The sequence below is a fragment of the Molothrus aeneus genome, chromosome 1 (genome assembly GCF_037042795.1).
Source record: "Molothrus aeneus isolate 106 chromosome 1, BPBGC_Maene_1.0, whole genome shotgun sequence".
In the NCBI taxonomy this organism is placed as follows: domain Eukaryota; kingdom Metazoa; phylum Chordata; class Aves; order Passeriformes; family Icteridae; genus Molothrus; species Molothrus aeneus.
Window position 1 is genome coordinate 116895960 of NC_089646.1, and position 21205 is coordinate 116917164.

Consider the following 21205-nt stretch of genomic DNA (forward strand, 5'->3'; position numbering starts at 1 on the left):
TTCCCCTAGCAAAATGTACAAAATGGTCTTCATTTCCAGTTGTATTCTCCATTGACTGTTGCAGAACAATGTTCTAAGAGATTGTCTTTAAATAATAGATGATGCAAAGTGTACAGAAAGAGGTGTCTTAACTGTGGAGTATTTCTAGCAGCAGCAGAGGTTACCTGCTTGAAAGTACCACATGTTTTATGTGGGATACAACATGTAAGGTTTGTCCAGATAGGGTGCAGACAAAGCATGAGGAAATGGCATCATCTAAATGACATGTAAGCTAATTCCAGTCTTTCATTGGTTGAAGATTGTTTACTCTAAGGTGTGACTCAAATAACTTGAGGAAATCCCCCTTGAGTTTCTAAACCACTTCAGTAAAATATTTTAGTCTATCTTCAGTAAAGAATTAATTTCTTAATGTTGGGTTGCTTGAATAGGTTGTGGAGATAATAATCAATACACCTGCATGCAAGCCAGCAGTTCATTGATTTTTCATTAAGGAAGGGGATAAGTCACTCAAATAGTAAGAGTACCTCCAGTGCACTCCCACAATTCCTCCCTTAGGCACAAGTCAGAAATTTCTTCCTGAAATTCAGTAGAAAAGAATAATCTCAATCACTTTAGCAAACATAATATTATTGGTTATTCTCCAGAATATTAGCAGGTCACAGCAGTCATGATTAAGTCACAGTACAGTTTTGAAATGTTCTTTTGTGAGGGAGGAAATCCCAAGTGCCCTGAGCCAGCTGTATCTGGCACTACAGACAGCTCAGTGGGTGAGGCATATTCCCCTCTCTGCTTCATACATTGAAATGATATTTGGTAATTTTGGTCAAGATGGAGTTCTCCAATAATGTCCTTTTTTAAAAAAAGTTGAGGAAGAGTTCAGGAGAGTAAAATTTAATATTTTTTAAAGATCTCTGTTACACCAGTGAATTGTGTGAGTGTTCAGCTGCCAAAAGGTGCAGAGCTGCAATCACTAACTTCCATCCACAGTTCTGGATTCTGACTGTAGAAATATGCACATATATTATATGTAGTCATTTAAATGAGATTTCAGAAGCACAGGTAAAGTATTTAGAAATATCTGTAAGGAAAGTGAAATAGATTTTATGTACTATTTTTAGAAAGTACCATCAATTTTCTGAACAGAGATATGTGTCAGATTAGTATTCTATCATCATGAGACAATTTTACCTGTTTTGATAAATATATGCATGTGTATATATGTGTGTATGTGGGTATGTATATCCATATGGATGGGTATGTAGTTGAATATATACATATTTTGCTTCAAACACAGATATGAACACTCTGCTTAACTTTGAATTGATTTCAAAGGTAGGTAGAGAGTAGTTTGCAACTACCTGATCAATTTCTGTTTTTCAAATACAATTAATGTTAAGCATTTCCACCATTGATCCAGAACATTCAGACTAGATATATGATATAATTTTTTACAATGAGAATTTATTCTGGAATTATATATTCCAGAATAAAACACTGGAAGAGGTTGTGCAGAGAAGGGCCAGGTGCCTCATAACTGGAAACAAAACTGCAGGCCAGCAGCCTGATCTAGATGAAGACGTTCCTGCTCAGCACAAGAGGATTGGACTAGATGGTCTTTAAAGATTTCTTCTAAACCAAAACATGCTAGGATTCAGTGATTTTATGAATATTATATGACATATCACATATTAAAAAAAAATATATATATATGTATACACATACACACGTTTGTGCAACTGTGTGCAAATTCAACAAAGGCAAATGCAGGGTCCTGCCCCTGGGGAAGAGAAACCCCCTGCCCCAGCAGAGGCTGAGTGCTGACCTGCTGGAAAGCAGCTCTGCAGAGAAGGACCTGGGGCTCCTGGTGGGCAACATCTGCCCATGAGCCAGCAATGCCCTGGTGGCCAAGAGGCCAAAGGTGTCCTGGCCTGCATTAGGAAGGACATTGCCAGCAGGTTGAGGGAGGTGATCAGGCCTTTTCAGTCTGGAGAAGAGATGAATGAGAGGAGAACTTTTCAATGCATACAGAAATCTCAGGGGTGGGTGGAGATATCTCAAGAGGATGGGGCCAGACTCTTCTTGGTGGTCTCCAGTGACAGGACATGGGGTAGTGCATACAAACTCAAACACAGGTAGATCCACCTGAGTATGAGGGGGGAAAAAAGCCTTTATTTAAGGGAGGCATAGCACTGGAACAGGCTGCCCAGAGGGGCCGTGGAGTCTCTTTCTGCAGTTATTCACCAATAGCATCCTGCTGTAGGTGAACCTGCTTTAGCAGGGAGTTTGGACCTCACAATCTTCAGAAGTAACTTCCAATCCCAAGAAGTCTGTGATTTTGTGACAGAAGAGAATTATCTTTAAGTAGGAATATACTTATAACCATGCAATTTTCTTTAAACTGGAGATCATACATTCCCTTAAGATTTTTTTTTGTTTACTACTTTAATAAACAATATTCTTGTTAAAATGGAATAATAATTCTGATTTTAGGGGTTATATCATTTAATGAGAAGTCCTCAATAGTTCTTTGAATCCATGCATTGCTTCCTTAATCCCAAATATTCAGTATGCCCTTTATTTTTAACTGGCTCATTTGATTCTAGTTTCTACTAACCTAACTTAATATTGATTTTGTTTTAATCTCCACCTTCCACCTCCTTGGCTGTTCTGTTGAAATTAAATCAGTCCTTAAATGGATGCTATCCCAACCCCCAGTTGCCAGCACCTTAGCCTTTTCACTTAAATTGCATCTATTGTTAAATCAATCTTACTCCAGCATCCAGTGTTGCTCTCTTGAGCTTTCCACTCAACATCACATACAGGCCTAAGTGGTGCCCATTCCTGTCTGTACCTTTCATCCAGCTGCTCCATTAAAATGAAACCTCTTTTCAAATCCATTTTCCACTTCCAGTAGCAATCCTCTTACTTCTTCATTTCTGAATCGCAGCAGCCTTGTGTCTGCTTCAGTTTGTGGAGCTTAAAAATAAACTTTTCAGACTGCTGCACTTCTGTGTAAACACCATCTCTCCCAAATCTTAACTGTCATGCAGATAGGTTATCCTAATTTTTGGGTCTCAGCTTAAGTAACACCCATTTCCTTGTTACTGCTGCCTGAGTGGTAATTTCCCAGTCAGAAAATCATGTCTAAGAGCTTTGTCTGGGAATAACTGCTGCCTTTGGCGTGGGAAGCAACAGCCAGGAGCGAATGATGTGCCCCCATAATGAAAGGGAGTGCTGAGCCAAGGGGGGCACAGGATTAGTCAGGCTCTACACTGGGCTGTAAATGGTCATTACATACTGATAAGGAATCTGGGAATTCAGTGAGCAATGAACAGTTAGAACAGCTGTTCATTGAGACAACTATACCCACAGCTTTCCTGATATGATGTGTAACTCAACCCGTTTGACAGACCCAGCAGACTTGCAGATGAATTAGCAGTTTTAGTGATAGTAAAAGATTTTAAAATCATAGAAAATTTGGGGAGTTAGAAAGAAAGTTAGGCTTTCTTTCCCAGGTAAACCCTGGGAAATGTTAGGCCTTGTGTTTGCTAGATCATGTGAAACTGCACCTGTGTAATCACTATATGATAAATTATATGATTGTTCAATGTGATGATTTTTTAGTAATTAGACGTAATTATTGTTTAGTCATAAGAAGAATCATGAGAAACTATATTAGGGGTTTGAGGGGGATCACGAGAAACCCATGCTTGGATGGAAGCAATGTATACAATAGAACAATGTAAGTTTAATAACTTAATAAATATATATCGTTATATATATAATATATATAATATAATATATATAATTATATTATATTTTATATATATAATATATATAATATATTATATATATTATATAATATATATTATATATAATGTATATAACATATAATATTATATAATATATATAATATATATAATATATTATATATATAATATATATAATATGTATAACTTAATAAATATATATCGTTATATAACTTACATTAATTAAAATGTAAGTTATATAATGATAGAATATAAAACATGTTTGGCATGAAACTGTGTCAGTGTCAAATTTGGTGTCCCTGACACCCAGAGCTCTTTAATAGAGGCACCTGCTTACAATCATTTCGTGATTATGTGTTCCTGAACGCTAACATAAGTGGTCAGAGTTCTCAGTGCCTTTTCTTTATGCTCATTCCTGGGCTGCAAGAGAGATGGTAAGGCTTCTTCTCAGAAAAAAAAAAAAAAGTCCTCCCTTCTTCTTTACAGATAATGGCCTCAAAAGTAAAACAGATACATACAGACCACCTGAGTAGAGAGACTGCCACTGATTTTTCCTGAAGATAAGGTTTGTTCACAATTCTAGTAAGACTAAGCTTTGAAATACAGCAGTAGAAAAGCCAAAGCTGCTAGTTTCTTGTTTTAAGGGAGTACCCATGACAAAAATCATACAGTATGGGTCCCTTGTTATCTAATGGGTTCCAATGTATGTAATCATACATTATAGCCTTAGAGGATATTCAAGCTATCTAGAAAAGTGAGTATTATAAATTTAAAAAGAGATGGCTAACCAGCAGTCAGTGAAGTACATTGAACCAAGCCCTGAATTTCAGGTCACAGTCAGGTAAATTTTGAAGACACTTTTATTTGGTAACGGTTACTTTCTCAAAATGTGTCAAAATTGAAAAAAGTCGAATAAGAATTAACTAACACTTTATACATCTTTGAAAATCTCAGGTCTGAATCTCATAAATCTGAAGGCAAGCAGCATCTTCCACCAAGAAAAATTGTCAGTTTTGTTTGGAAGAGAAAGGGATAAACAATGATTACTGACAATATCAAAGCAAGAAAAATAACCTTGCAAATAAAGTATCACAAGAATTTCTTAGAAGATCTACAGTCAAAGAGCAAGAGAAAGGAGAAATTATTAAGTCAGTTAGTCAAAGCATGGTGCTAATTAACACCAAAGTTGTAGGTTTGATTCCTGTATGAGCCATTCACTTAAGAGCTGAACCCAATGATTCTTGTGGGTGCCTTCCAACTCAGAATGATTTGTGGTCAAAATATTGAAAATAATTTAGGTGATGGTTAGTAAACACTTTTCTTTATCCTGTGAAATTCTTACCTCTTCTTTAGTTCTCTTTACTGTGTTTCTGATGTCATCACAACTTCAACCTTTTTTTAAGGTTTTCCTCCTGTTTTAAACTTTGAGTTGTTGTCTATATGTTGTGCTTTTTAGATTTTCCAGTTGTGCTATTTCAACAGCCTTAATGGTTTCAGTATATTAGATAAGAAAGGTTTAGAGCAAGAGGTGTTGTCTTAATAAATCAGGAGATATAGCTGTTATGCTTTTCCAGTGGGCCAGTTGGTCAAATAAAATATATTGCCTGCTCCTAGAAAAGCTGTTTTTCAAAAAGACTACATTATATTTATTGCATTTAGTCTGTATCGCTGATATGCTTTATTAACTCTGTATCATAACAAATCTTTCTTTTACCAGTGCTCTGTGATTTGGGTCACTGCTGGACTCACTTCAAACTTCATTTGACATTCTTTTGCCTTGAATCAGTAAATATACAGTTGGTTTTGCTAGCAGAAATTCATTCTCAGTTCATCTGTGTTTTTCTCAATATCACAGACTAGATACAGCAAAATTGTGGCATGTGACTCTCACCATTTATATGATGGCTCCTATTCCTTGGCATTGATTTCTACTCATTCTCTTTTCCTCCTTAACAATGAAAAATCGTTGTTTTGGAGGACTGAAATTTTAGAGTTACAAGGTTTTCTGAAAAGTGTATTTTTACTTTATCTTTCTTCAGGGAGAGTTTTTTTATGATTGAGGGCAGTATTGCATTATCTTTCTTTTTCGTTAGCAGATTGATTCACTGGTGGCTTCAAAGTGAGTGTTAATCCTGTTACAGTCTCTACTGCAGACATTCATCTTTCCCCTAATATGAAATGATGCCACTTTCTAACAACGAGAAAACCATTTTCCTAGCCATCATTTTTTCTAACACATGTGATATTTCTTTTTTCACTCCATCATATATGAGAAGACCACTGGTTATTGTAAGCTCTCATTTTATGATACTCTACCTTCTCAGCTCTATTTTCAAAGCTGAAAAAAAAAAGTTTTGGGTTGTTAAGGAGTTGGTAATGTGAGATGGTAACAGAGATGGTAATACCAAAAGCAATATTAAGAGATGAGAAAGTTGACTTGAATGTGAAGACAGAGCAGGAAAAAAAGCAATAAAAATATGAGGAGCAATAGATTTCCTCATTTGCAGAGAAACACTCACAGAGAAAAATAGGTACTCATGAATGCACTTGGATGTGATTAAGTAGTAAACTTAGGAGATATATCCATAGTGGCTCTAAAATGCTCCACCACATTCTGGGGTGGAATGAGGGTACCGTAGAAGAACTTGATAGTGCATTTAGTGGGGCTGGAAAAGGCTCTCATGATACTGGATCAACAAATGTTATTTTGCTGGCTTCCTCATTTTGAAAAACTAAAAGCAAGAAGAAACAGAAGACTAGAGCTTGTTGATTTGTATTCATTCACAGAGATAAAAATTAAATGAAGAAGATATTGAGAATCTGGAGATCACTGAAGAGATTTATCCACTTGCATTTGCAATCTGTAGACTTTCATTCAGAGAAGGCACAGTAGGACCACAGGCTTCTGCTGGGAAGGATGTTCTGCTGGGGTGAGAGGAGGGCTCCATCAGGTGCTGGAGGAAACATTGCCTGCTTAGCAGAGGAAAAATGGTAGTTTGGATCTACAGACACTAAAACCTTGGGAGGCTTGTGGTAGAGAACTTTGGGTTCTGCCACCTCAAGGATTGAAGCAGACCACCCCTAAGGGAGGTGTAGCTATGAGTGCAGTGTAGATGCAAGGTGGGGAATGTATGCAATGCCCCCCCCAGAGGAGCAAATGTGCTGAAGCAGGATTCCTACTCAGAATGTCACTCGTTGTCTGTCACAGACAGGTAGAGAAATTATACAAGAAAGGCCTCATAAAATTAGGCCTTGGTCTGCTAAATTAGTAGCTGGCCTGTCACTTCTAAGTGCACCTGAGTAGTTTGTAAGTTCCCATGTGAAAACAATCTTGGGAATGAGAGTTCATTAGCACAACAATCTATTCCTAGGGTGAAAACTAAGTGCACCTGTATAAACAATAAGCTCTGTCTCATGAGAATCAGTAGAGAAAATATGTAAGCTAACTGAAATGTAAATATGTAAACTAAACTAACTAAAATACAGAGGTTTGATAGATATGCAAAATACCATGTACTGACCAATGAACTAAGTGTGAATGTATTGTCAACCAATAAGATCAAGAAGATCTGACACAATGCCTTCTGATTATTCTATAGAATATGACCTATACAATAAAATGGGGGTTTTCCTGCATGAAGAAAATGGAGTCATGGCTGTTTTATTACAACAGCAGTCATGAGGGCAAAGGCAGGATGATAAATGAAAAGGAGGATGAGGAAATGGAAACGGCCTCATCTGAAATGGAAAAAATGTTAGATAGTGAATGTTAAATAGTGTTAATGGGTTTGATGTCATAAAGTGCAAAATAGCATCAGGTCAGTACTCTTGAAAAAGTTGACAACTGACCTCTCAGGCTACTGGAAGTACAAGTTTTAGCATCTGTAGCCAGGCCAATATATCAAGTCTTTAGAAGTAAAGATGGTAGCTCTGTACCTGGATCCCAGCAAAGGCAGCTACTAATAAAGGAGGGGGCAGGGAAGAAGGAGACTTTCTTGATAGCAGCAAAAGACATTAACTGGCAGGCGTGTTGAGCAGATTTTAAAGCAAATAAAAAACAGTTATAAAGGAAAGAAAAATTGCAACATGGGCTCAATGTGACAGAGCTTTAGTCAGCCAGACCTTTGAAGTGGATGTGCATGATTCCCTTTGTGGAAAACTTCCAGAGAATACCACAACACAAAACTCATAAAAGGCAGAATTAATTTCATTATAAACTAGCATGCTTTTAAAATGGAAAAACTCAAAGTTACTGCATCATACAGAACAGAAATGAAGGGCTTATAGCATTTCCTTAATTGTTTTCTACGTCTATGTAGTTGGAGGATCATTTGAGTCTCAGCCAAATCTCTGGCTTCTTGATTTGCAGATGTTCTGCTTGGCCTGCCAAGTTCTTTCCATCCTCTCTTAAGGCTGCCTGGTTTGCTACTCCCACAGCAGTCTCTGCTTGAGGAGCAGGTTGGCAGCTCCTTCCCTCTCTGGCTTGCACCCTGTGCTGTGCCTTGAACACGGACACTCTCCTGAAGGTCCTCGGTTCACTTCACTTTTTATGAGACAAAGATACAAACATATGAAGCAAATATCATGTCATAGAGGGTGATAGTAGCAAGTTTCAGAAGCAGCCTTTCATCCCTAGGAAGGTGAGAAGCTGGGAAAACCCAGAATCACTCAGTGATAAGAAGAATCCCTCCAGTCCTGTAACCTACTTTTTAAAAATAAAATTAATGTTCTGTTGTGAATGGATGACATGAACTTTCTTCAGTACATAGAAATCCTTTCCTCCAAATGTCACGTGTTCTAATATGTCATGTATTTGATCTTGCAAATACTTTTCTCTAGGAATTTTATCTTTAATTATTCATTAGGGTTGAACAGGTTCAGCATTAATTTTAAAAATAGGGAACATTCATTTCTCACACTAAAATATCAGTGGCTTGTAGTTAAGGTAAGAAAAAGCAGCTGTGGTATGCTCGGTTGTATAATAATGAAGCAGGTATAAATATTTCAGTGTTGACTCAAAGTAAATAATTGGATCATACTGACAAATAAGTAAACCCAAAAGAAATTCTATGGATACAAAGAAAGGTCAGGAACAGAGCCCTGTGGGACTCAACTGCTAGGAAAAAAAACAAACTACCAACTTGAAAGAACAAAACAACTAACCTGCAACCTAGCAATGAACTGTAAGTGGAATAGATCAATTCCAATCAGTCTGAGATCTGCACTGAACATGTTTGAAAGAATGCTGTAGTTTATGGCTTCAAACTCAGCAATAATATAGAGGCACACTAATACATAGTGTGGATTCCTGAATTGAAATACCAAAAAAAAGATCAAAGCATAACTTCAAAAAGCAGATTCAGAGTTGTGTCTCTTTTGAAGTCAACTTGGACACATTTATTGTGAAGATCACGTGTCTGGAGGTGTGACTGAAGCTGTAACAGCCTTCTGTACAGTAGTCTTGGGAATATTTGAGTTGCCATTTCAGTGGATAGATTGGATGGATTAGTGGATAGAACTCAATGGCATGTTTCTCTCCCAGTACTGTGTGAATGTAACTGATAGATGTAGTTTCTGGGCATTTAATGTCTTTCATGCGTTTTATTTTTCCATTGCAGGTTTAATTTGTACATAGAATAGATCAGAAAGGGTAGCAGAAAGGGGAAAACAATTAATTAGTGAAGACTAATTTTCACCAATTTTACATCTCTAATATTCTCACTGTATTAAAAATTATTTAGGAAGTTTTAATTAGAATTGTTTACACTTTACTTTGGTCATATGAAGAAAGAAAGCTACCCTTCACTGTATTTGAAATCTCAGACTAGAACTAGCAATAGCACCTTTAAATACAAGCCTCAGGGGGGAAAAAATCCCAGCTTTGTCTGTTTGAAATGTTTATAAATACAACTTCCATGTATTACTATTCTCACAGGGATGTTAGCATTTTCATTAAAATGAGGAACAGAAAAATATAGAGGCCTATAAAGGAAGAAAATGTATCATCAGACATACTTAACTTGAATTGCATTGCTGAAACATAACATAAGTCACAGCCAGCTATGCTGAGATCTACGGGATGGTTGATGCCCAAGCTGATAAGTATTTAGAAAGAGTACAGTATAACACTTTAAAGCAGAATGGAAAACTACTCCTCATCAACTTAAACTTTGAATGTGGGTTGGCAGATAGCACCATGTCAAGAAAAATGAATGTTTTCTAGGCCTAAAGGCAACAATTTGTACATACCTGCAGTGTAAAGTATATATATATATATTTTATACTGAATTAGGGATAATAAACTTGTAGTAAATATTACTTGATAGTAAATATTTTCCTATATGCCTTATGTGTGATAGCCATACTTTTCTAGGGGCTTTTACCAAGTAGTGGCCAGGAGTCCTTAATGACATGAAAGTGACTGAAAAATACTTACATTTAGGGGAACAAAATCAGCCAAACACCATAATCAGGCAGCCTTCCACTTAGTTTCAGTAATGGGATGGTATTAAATAGCTTTCAAAGGCATGGCACAGAGAAGATTTTTGGATGATACTTTCAGATTTGGAATGACTGGGGAGGTCTGTGTTAAGAAGGTTTGAGCAATTTTCACTTCCTAACATTGTGGATCTTCTTCATACTTCCTTTGTCTTACTGGGCAGTCATATCCCTGGAGAATGAATGATATTGATATCTTGGATGTCACATCACTGGTAAAATGAGGAGAGAGTTCAGTAGCAAAGACCATAGATAAAATTTCCATGCCAGTGCCCTTTCTAAGGCAGCTTCTGAGAGGATCCTTCTTTCAGAGCAGCCCTGCAGAGAAGTGTGGTACTTACATGTTGCAAGGTAGAGCAGTTTTTAAAATTATGATCTATCCCACTAGTGGAGACTAAGAAGAAAATCCGGTGCAAATATCTTAATAATTACTGTGGAACATTTAAATGTTCCCCTTCTAGCTTCCAGTAATAAAAACTTAAGTAAAAGGTTGTCTCTTAGTAATTTTCTACCACTTTGTCCTGTTTTAACCTGATTACCATCTGCCATTACTTTATAGAGACAGAGGAGCAATCAGAGTGCCACAAAGGATTACTGATGTCTCTTTTTCTCACTTTCTTAATTGTCCTGCACACATTTTCCCTCCTTTAGTCCTCTACATAAGTGAGAAGCTATTCCTGCGATCCTGCAATGGAATCTGTGATTCTTCTGCTACATGGCTTGAGACAGGTGCTCAGGCTTAGTATGAAGAGGGGAAAATGGGTCGTGTTGGCTCCAGACAGAGAGCTGGTCAGTCTGGCTTGTGCAGTGACGGGTGTAAGGACAGTGGATCTCTTGAGGAGGAAAGGCAATTGAAAAAGCAGTTTTTTCAGGAAAAAAACATGCTTGTCTGGAAAGTTTATGTAAGCTACCAGTGCAAACATTGGAAAGTCCAAAGTTTGGATTTCATGCATGTAGCACTGACTTATCATCGATCCCCCAGTTTTGCTTCCTGCTCCTAATTGATTTTTGTTCTTTTCTGCTAGTTACACCCTCCTCAGTTGCATGTCTTTTCTTAATGAATGTAATTGCATTGATATATTGCCATTCAATAAAAAAATCTCAGTACAAGGAAAATACTTCAGTGCAAAATAGTATTTGGAACCCCAGAGGTTAAGAAAATCTTCTTTCCATAAAAATATAAGTTTGAACACCTGCTAGTCTGCCTCTCTCTTGGAAAAGGGACAGCTGAAGGTGCCAACTATTCGAGCCATCAGCTTTGGGGCTTATTCCCATTTATAAAATGGGGAGGCAAGCATGAATAGAATATAAGGTGTTCCAGGCTAAGAGACTGCAGGATCTCCTAAGAACTGTGCTATTGCCATACTGCTGCTCGGTTCATACCCTGCACCTCCAGACATGCTTAGAATTTTCCAACTTTGAAATAAGAAATTAGTAATATACCAATGAGCTGACAAGCTCTGGCAGCTGTATGCACAGGGCCTGCCAGCAGGTCAATGGGATATTGCCAGAGAAGCTGAGTTCCAGATGAGAGGGTGGAAAAGGAGAAAGGATTGGTTTTTTCTGAGCTCTGATTCTTTTACGCTAACTTCTAAGGAAAGCAAATTTTAACTTGCATATGGGTGGATGCACTGGATAAATAGTAGTATGGCAACCCGAAATGTCATCTGTCTAGAAAAAAATAACCCTCAAAATTACTGATGACAGCGGATACACTTTCTTCAGCCAGCAGCATCCTGCCCTTTTCTCACTCAGGCAGATTATGACAGCCCGTTGCTCTGATATGGCCCGTGAATGAATGAACATCACTTTAATGGACTGCCTGCGGTGGACAGCCAGCACTGATTTGCACTTCCAAGCACAGCAGGTAGTGAACTCTAAAGGAACATTTCACACTGGCCATTAAGCATCCAGCATGACCACAAAACTGAGGTGACACAAGGAGAGAGCAATTCCCTGGGCATAGGGATCATGTTTTGCAGCCAGCTGCAGATAAAATAACCAGCTTCTGCTGTAACCTGCTATTATCTGTGGGATGCTAAAAAATCCTCTCCCTAGGATTTTAAGTTTCTCTCTGTATGACTGTAGTTAATGACTGACTGTATGGGGTGTTTGTTATTTAGTGACTGAATATCCCTACTACTGACAAGCTGTGGTTGTTGGTTTGGTTTGAGTTTTTTTTTTAATTTAAAGCATAGTTCTATAAAACTGTATAGAACATGTTTTATTAATTGAGCTTTCTTCCAGGCTTATGCAACTTTCTGAAGCTATTTAATGTAGTCCTGTGAATCTATGGCAGAAATTATCCATAATCCATTAACCAGGCAGAAATAAACAAAACCAACCATTTTATAACATCCCTAAACCAATGTTTTCCTCTTGGAAAACCTACATAAATGTTGCTGTTATTTACTGTTGGCCAATTAAACAGAGGTTTGTATGCATCCAAAAGTTCATTCAATGTAAAGTTTTAAGATGTTTGATGCCTGCTTACACTGAAATGTACATAATACTCTCTGTACCTCCAATGAAAATAAAAATTATATTTTCTATGTTTAATGGCCACTTGTGGTCTTAGTCCTGGAAGACTACTAATTATAAGGGATGAAAATACCAGGTAAAATCAAAATTAATTTTTAAAACTAGAAGTAACTTATAATTCAAATAATTGATGAGGAATCTTCATATTAAAAAGCTATAAGCCATAAAATAGAGTGCATAATGAAAAATGGCACATTCCATTGCCTTGTGTGGTGGAACAGCTTCTTGCCTTGAGAATGAGCTTCACATAAATTTTAAGGTGAACTTCAGCTTTAATACTGCATAAGATATCTTGGATTGCAAAAGAGTAAGCCTCAGATAAACAGGCTGGAGCAGCTCATCTCCACACTTACTGGATGGTGCTATTAAATATATTCTCCTTGTCAGAACAAAGACATGTCTATATTGTCAATCATTAATACATCTGAACTTCATTTCTTGCTCAAGAAGATTTGTTGGTAGAAAGGCTAGTTACTTTAAATTCTCTCCCTGCTTACAATTGCAGATAATTCTTGTGATTGCTGAGACAAATGATGTGAGGTTCTGAAGTGGTGAATTGCCTCAAAAACATTCTTTCTGCTCCTTCTGTTAATGTGTGCTCAATTAAAAAAAAAAAAAAGACAAAAAACCCCAATCAAACAAAAAAAAACCCCTGTGGACATGATTTCTTCTAAAAAAATTATTTAGTAAATGTGTAATGTATTAGACATCTAACATTTAGCTCTGAGGTTCCCAGCAAATGAAGGACATCGATCTGTTAAAGCATGTCCAGAGGAAGGACACCAAGTAAATTAGAGGGATGGAGCACCTCTCCTATAAGAAAAGGCTGAGAGAATTTGAATTTTTCAGCCTGGAGAAGAGAAGGCTTCAGGGTGACCTAATTGTGACCTTCCACTACCTAGAGGGAGCCTAAAAGAAAGATGGAGAGGGACTTTTTACAAAAGAATGTACTGACAGGATGAGGAGGAATGGCTTCAAACTGAGAGTAGGTTTAGAGTAGATCTTAAGAAGAAATTCTTTATTGTGAAATTGAAGCAGATTGCCCAGAGAAGTTGGATGCCCCGTCCCTGGAAGTGTTCAAGGCCAGGTTGGATGAGTAGCCTGCTCTAGTGGAAGGTGTCCCTGTCTCCGGCAGAGGGGCTGGAACTAGATGATCTTTAAGGTCTTTTCCAACCCAAACCATTCTGTGATTCTGTGGTTTAAAAATCAACTTTTACAACAGCTGATCTGCAGCTATTTCCTCTGTAAGGATTTGAGCCCACTAGTGCTGAAGTAAATTTTGATGCTTGTTACAGCATATAGCGACAACATTCTGAAAGAGAGCTGTGACCTGAAAGAAATACAGTAGAAAGAGGAGGTGCAGATAGGCTGGGGCAGGCACTGGGGCTGGGCAAGATCTTCAGCACATTACGTCCTGCTTAGATAGTTTTAAGAGAACAGTCTTGGGGAAGCAGTAATGCTGTATGATTGAAGTTCAGTTCAGTATGATCAAGTTCAGTTTTCAGCCATTTCTGGACTCAGAAGGAGAAGCAAACTGAAATCAACAGGAGCATTTCCACAGATTTCAGTGGGTATTACATTAGTCTGTCAATCTCTAAGTTTCATTTTCCCATCGCCTCACCCTGGATAAGCACTCTGTTGGTTTACCTAGTGCACATATTGACTGGGAAAGGACTGCTTTGTCATTCATTGCTCATTCAGCAATTAGCATGAGTATCAAAATTCTGCTTAGGACTTTTGTCTTTGTGCATATATACAACAAGTGAAGGCAGTTGCTTTCCATGCAACCAAAGAATCCTACTGTACTGTGGATTTCTCAGCTCTGGACATGTCTGCTAAAGGCCCTTTGAAATCAATAGAATAGTCTTTTTCACAAACCTGTTTTTAAGATTTCTAGGATAGAATGAAATTTTGGCTTATTGGAGCTGCTTAAAATCTTACCAAAATAACAAAATACAAGACTCAGACTAAAATGTCTTTTTAAAAAATCATTATCACCATAGAAGGGACTGAAAACTTCTCAAGAGCACATTATTTCTGACATAGAAAGTAGAAGGATTCTGTAAAGGTGTCCTGACCCCACGAGTTCATCCAGAGAAGATGCTGCTGCTTTTTTGTATTTAGTGATCACTTGTTTGTTCTTAACTCAGCTTTCATACCTTTGGTTTTTATTTGTGCTTTTCTACAAGTCCATTGAGGCTGAAGAGTTTAAGTGAAATAAGGTTCACAAGCTAAACTGTTTCTACTAAATTTCTAAACACTTACAAAGGAGTTTAAGAGGGATTATCTAAATTTGTATGTATATATATATATATATATATATATATGTGTGTGTATATATATATATATATATATATACACTGATATTTCACTGATAAAGAGAATCAGCTATTTTACCTCATAGTGGTTTCTCTTTACATGCTCTGCACATCCATGAATGCTCCTTTTGCACACACACTGGTAGGAGGGTGTATGTCTGCTCAACCAACTGCTGCCTGTCTTTCCAGGCATGGGGCTAAATAGACCCCAAGGAAGACAGAGCATGGAACCTTTTGTAGGCAGTTTCCACAGCATCTTTATCTACTTGCTTTATTTCTTGTATGCAAATCTGTGCATGAACTTTTTTTTTTTTTTAAACATAATTTGTCCACATTTCTTTTTCAGTTGACATATTTTCATTTCCATTTGTTCATTTCTGGAACTGTTGTATTTTCAGTTGATTTCATAGGCGGACTTGACACATACTCCTACCGACAGCCCCCCCAGGAACATGTTGAGTTAAAGCCTGTAAAGCCTGTAGGTAAGGTTCTGGTCCCACGGACCACATTAATCCTTCTAACTGAACTGAACTGAACTGAAAGCTAACCTTCTCCTAAAATAATTTGGGCATCAGATTACTGATAATTTAATTATATTTTAATTAGAACTTAATTAAAAATTAATCCACATAACACATTGGAGTAAGGACACTTTGTCATTGATGGTGTATCCGCTAAAGCAAGGATTAGGAGATATCACCATGTCTGCCACGCCGTGCCTCATCTTAACGCAAGGAGAGGCTCTCACTGAAGGATGGAATTGCTTTCTTGCTGAATTTTAGCGAGAAAAGAGCTGGTTTAGAGATTCTGGGGCTGCAGAAACCTTAATGAGATTAACCCATTTATAGAAAAGCAGTAGTTTTTACATTTGTCCAGCTACTGAAAGAAAAAGTTTTGCTGAAAAAACACATGTCAGCTTAAAATCTATCTGTAGAATTTCACTGGAAGTTAATTATCTCTTTGTCATCACTTGTTTGCTTGAACCATAAAAATCATTTTCATAGACTCTTCCTGCTTTGCTACCTAATGAATAAGGTTGAATGCATATCTATTCTTTTTATCTGGAAAAAATTAGGATATGGGATGACATTACAAGTACGTGTATTTTGGCAGAAGCTCACATAACTTCAAGTATATGGCTTTTCAAAGCATAATTCGTAAACCAGAAGTTGTTAATTTGGAAATTCTTTATGGCTGGAACTTGTTGTGATGTTGCTCTCTGTCCTTACATTTACCTTTGGGCCTTTCATGCTTCTTAAATGCAGCATGAAATGCACACACAGCTAATTGACTGAAACTGATTTAATGACTCTGTTTTACTTATCAGTTAACAGAATTAGAATGGGTTGAAGGTTTTTCCTGATGTATGCATGTATGCATGTGCTAGGAGTTTTAATTTAAAATGGACAATTGCTAAAAAATTGTATGGGGTTGGAACTTGACACCTGAACTTCATGACCTTATTAATTTTTGCAGGTTTTCAAAATATATTTTATTCATGGTGCAGCTTTCAATTTGTAGAAATAAACAGAGAAAAATTTTTACTAAAAATTTATCTAAACATTATAGAATATGAAGGCCCAAAATTATGGTGTATCTTAGAACAGGAGCAAATTACACATTAAGACAACTAAACAAAGTTATCAACCTTCTGACTTTTGACTAAGTACATGCTCTACATTAAAGTCTACATTTCTTTAGTAATATTTCTTTAAATGTTTATTTTGCTGCATTTTCTGTGGGAAAGATGACTGCAAAATTTGGGTTTGAACCTTCTGTATAAGCTGCTAGACGAAAAAGTTAAATTGATATTCAGGAGCAAGAAGGCCACACCTGCAGCATTTACACCTCTCCATAAAATATTTTAATCTCTAAACCTGCATTCAGACTTGTTTTGGGCATCAAATGCATAAATGTTTAGTATTTTCTTAGCAAACCTAGTATAATTAAAGAAGAGAATATAAGAAATATCCATTAAATACTTACAAATACATTCCTGGAAGATATACACATTTTTTTGCAGTAGAAGAGTCACAGCATCTGATTTGTTCTTGATAGGAGATTTTCAATAAGTAGCTCAAGGGATTTGGAGGTTGCTGGTGATGTTACAATACTGGAGAATAAGAGTTATCTTTCCATTTCCTATGAATGTGTATCCTTGTACTGCTGGGAAGACCTCTCTGGCCTCTTTATTGCTTCAAGGTGTATAAAACTGGGACAAAAATTATATTGGGTTTCCTTTTTTATTGATGTTTTGGTTGTATGTACTGAAAGATATAGAAGACCTTTATCTAAGCTGGGAGGGAAATTATGTCACTGATCAAAATCTGAGTTAAAAGCCAAATTACTGGAAATAATTTGGTCAGTGGATTGTGCCAGAACTTTGCAGATGCTTATCTCTCTGCAGCATGTTAGCCTTCTTGACTTCTTTTGATAAGTTAATTGCTGTATGTATAAATCATATACAGTCTGAAAATTCTTAGTATCTCTAAAAAGTGACTTCTGGTGTCTAGGTTGTGCAAAACTCCATTTCTGAGAGTTGGAATTCTCTTAGAAATTAACATGAATAATGCTTGTAAAAATACATGAGAAGCCTTTATAAATGTTACTTTATAGATGAAAGCTTGGCTATATTTCCATTTTTCTCATCCCTTTTATTTCCCTTATTTCATTCAAAAACATAGCCCACTGAAAATACAAGGCTGTGTGGTCTCATCCAAGCTATGCAGAAGACACTCTGCTTTTATCAAGTGCTCACATTCAGTATAATGTCTGCTTAGTGCTACCATAATTATTAATGATTAGCAAGACTAAGATTAGTTTTCCTACTCACCTCTGAGAAGAAGTTAAATTTGAACTTGTTCTCGTGGGGAGCAATTTTTAATCCAAACATGAATGATCATGGTTTGCCCGTTTGCTCTTTGTTCTGCCTGTAACTCCATTAGGCTATGGGACAAGGAGAAGCAGGATCTTTGCCCTCAGCCATGCAGTTTCAATTAAGGTGTGTGTAAGGCAGGAGACAACAGGGGGAGTAGAACAATTATCATTGTGTTGTGTCCTTTGGGACTAAAGCATATGGACTATGGAGAAGACTGTTGTGCCTATTGGAACCACAGAATCAGCAGCCAGGTCGCTCAGTAATATTTAGAAACTCTTCATGTACTGATGTGTGGAAAAAAAGAGGAGCATGGTGGCTAGAAGGAAAAAATATGAAGCTACATTTTGGCTTGCATTAGAGGTTGTTATTATTATTAATAATTATTATATTATAATAGATGTTAATAAGGTAATATCGTAATCATGATGTAATAAGAACAATGTGTACTAATATAATAATGAAAATTTTAATTATAATTGTAATAGTAGTAATAATAATAAAATAGAATAAAACTGCTACAGCTTTGAGCAACTCTATCTGGTCAGACACCAGAATCCCTAATTCCAGTTAGGGATGTCCCTAGCGTTTTTAAGAACAATACTAATTTGTCCTTGTGGAGTTGATCCACTGTATGAGAAACAGTGCCAGAGGAGAGGTCACCACTCTGTGATGCATCTGTGTGATCCTGTCCTGTTTGTATCTTCTCCTGAGACTTTATCCACCTATAAATTGCTCTGAAAGACCAACATAGAGCTTCCAAGATTATGCAAGTGAAAATGGTTACAGGGAGTCATGTGAGAATACATAGATTCAGCAGATGTGTCAGGACTATAAATAGTGTAAGTCCAGCTCAAATGCTCATGTTTGTGATCAGATCACGTCAGAATTTTATAACTGGGTGAAAATATGTCTCATGCTGTTGAAATATATTATGCTAAAATGAATAAGTGTGTATATATAATATCATATATATATAACATATCATATATAATGTATATCAATGTCATATATTGTATGAGCTTCAGATATGCTTTACCAGCTATTGGACTTCTCCTAAATGTTTTCTGATTTTGTGGTATGCATAGTACAAAGCTACTGCTTTGTACCCAGCATTCATTCTTGACCACATAGGTGAGTCTCACAGCTGATTAAATTATTGACCACGTGAGATTTATCCACTTGTTCATTTGTTACTAACCTCTCAACTTGTATGAATTTACAGCTTATAAATTAGGAGATACACAAAATAAATTGTCATTTGTGAGTAATTCCTATATCCTACTTTTTAGGTCGAAGTAAGTGATGAACATGGACTCAAGACTTCTGCTGCTATAGCTGAAGAAACAGATTTTAGAAAAAAAGACCAACCTTGTGAATCATCATTCAGGAAGAAACCCACCACATCTGTTCCTCACGGCATGTGGATTGTTCTTCCCACAGGCTCAGTGTCATTATCAGCGTTGTTATTTCGTAGATCCTTGTAGATGATCTTGAAATTTTAAATAATTTACTTATATGGACACTTGTAAATTGTAAATTTTTTTCTTTTTTAATTTCAGTATTTTTACAATGTTTAGTGTTGAGGCATGAAAACAAAACAACCTGTGAAAACTAGGAGGAGGGTGCGTCTTTTTCAAAAGTTCAATATTTTTTGACTGAGAAGATCATACTGTGCCTGGTCAAGATTGTGTCAGTGAACAGTAATTTTGACTCCAAAATACGCAGCAGGAGTCAAACCCTAACAGTGATCAAGAGATTATTTCAATGCTGTCTTTAGAATTCACAATGTCCACTCCTTGCATTTTTGAACTGCTGAATGCAGCAGGGATTGATGTATGACTCTTCTTACCCGATGTTCAAGCACTAATGTACTCACTTAATTATTACAATTCATATATGACTCCTCCTTTCCTAATCTCTTTTGCCCCATCTCGAGTAGCTGTCTCTGATTTGAAGAGAAGTAGGATGACTTCTCAATGGATGTCCATCTCTAGGAACCCTTACACCCAGGGCTGTTTAGATGTCTGTGATTTGCACATTTTTAAACTCCTTTCCTCCCTTCTCCCAGGAAGAAGCCAAGCATGAATGTACAGTACAAGGCACCAACTGAAGCCTTAGAATCCTCTGGGGACTAATTTTCTCTTAATTTAAAAGTAGACAAGCAAAACTGAAAAATGCCTGTAAAAATTTGTAAAGTTATTTGTAAATACTTCTAGACAAAGAACATGTATGTAACTGTGGTATTTTGTTTTCTATTCTGTCACCACTAGCATAAAGTGATACACAAAACTATTTTCTCTGGAGAGCTGGCAGTCTTTTTAACAGAACACTTTGCTTCTTTCATCTTAATTACAGTATAAAGTGCTGTGTAGATTCCTATGCCCCAGAGAGTCTTGTCTCTCTGCAGAGCATATGTGCCTCAACATTGAGCAGAAACATCATGAGGGTTTTGAGTCTGTTTGTGGTTTTGTGCTTTTCTCACTTAAACATTTCATTGGTGGGACAGCCAGGAAGGCTGGTCCTTCTGATGTGTATTTCTCTACCTCTGCACCAGAGGCTAAACAGATGCCCAAAAAGTTCCTCCATAGGTACCCTAAGAAATCTTCACCTGATCTAAACAAAATTCTGAATCAAAAGAGAATTTTCAGTCTTCTCTTCTATCGTGTATTTTCCCTCCCTGAGCAGGAGGGAGCTATAAGAGAGCATGTCTTGGTTCTTTCCCTCCTAAAATCAGTGTAATTTACCAATATGAAGCTATTGGGGATGCTAATAAATACAATGGAAGTAGAGTCTAATATTTTCAGGTGACAAGGGTCTTGTAGTTCATCCACCTGCTTTCCAGTTGGTTAATTTAAAGACATCACTGACTTTGGAGAAAACACAAGCTGAACTTTGGTAACTTTTCCTGAAACTGAGTATGATGTAAGTATTAAGACGAAGTCAACAAGAAATGGCAACTAGAGAAAAACCCTTCTTTAGTGTTCCTTGGGCTGGATATACCTCAATAAACAACAAATAAAAGCCTTCAGCTGAACCCAGTGCTGCCCTCAGGACGAGTGCTACAAACCCCCATTGATGGCACAGGCTCAACACACAGTTCTGGCAGGGCTTTGGAAGTGTGTGTTTGATTTTCTGCCAAGGCATGTCTGCTGGACCATGTTCTACAGATTTGTCTGAACATGTCTAAAACCTGTCTTTCT

General features: G+C 37.0%; 1 protein-coding gene across 3 annotated transcripts in view; it reads left to right on the plus strand.

The window, feature by feature from the left end:
* The window catches only part of NKAIN3 (sodium/potassium transporting ATPase interacting 3), a 335352-nt gene extending 315055 nt beyond the window's left edge, over positions 1 to 20297 (plus strand). For 2 of the 3 annotated variants that reach the window (XM_066546904.1, XM_066546896.1), the window contains exon 6: positions 19295 to 20297. Coding sequence is in view for 2 of the 3 variants with exons in the window: in XM_066546896.1 (XP_066402993.1) it covers positions 19295 to 19308 (14 nt within the window). In the remaining variant the exon portion in view is untranslated. Of the gene's footprint in view, positions 1 to 15525; positions 15610 to 19294 lie in introns of all 3 variants that reach the window. The other variant, XM_066546886.1, reaches the window with a different exon arrangement.
* Positions 20298 to 21205: the final 908 nt, after the last annotated feature.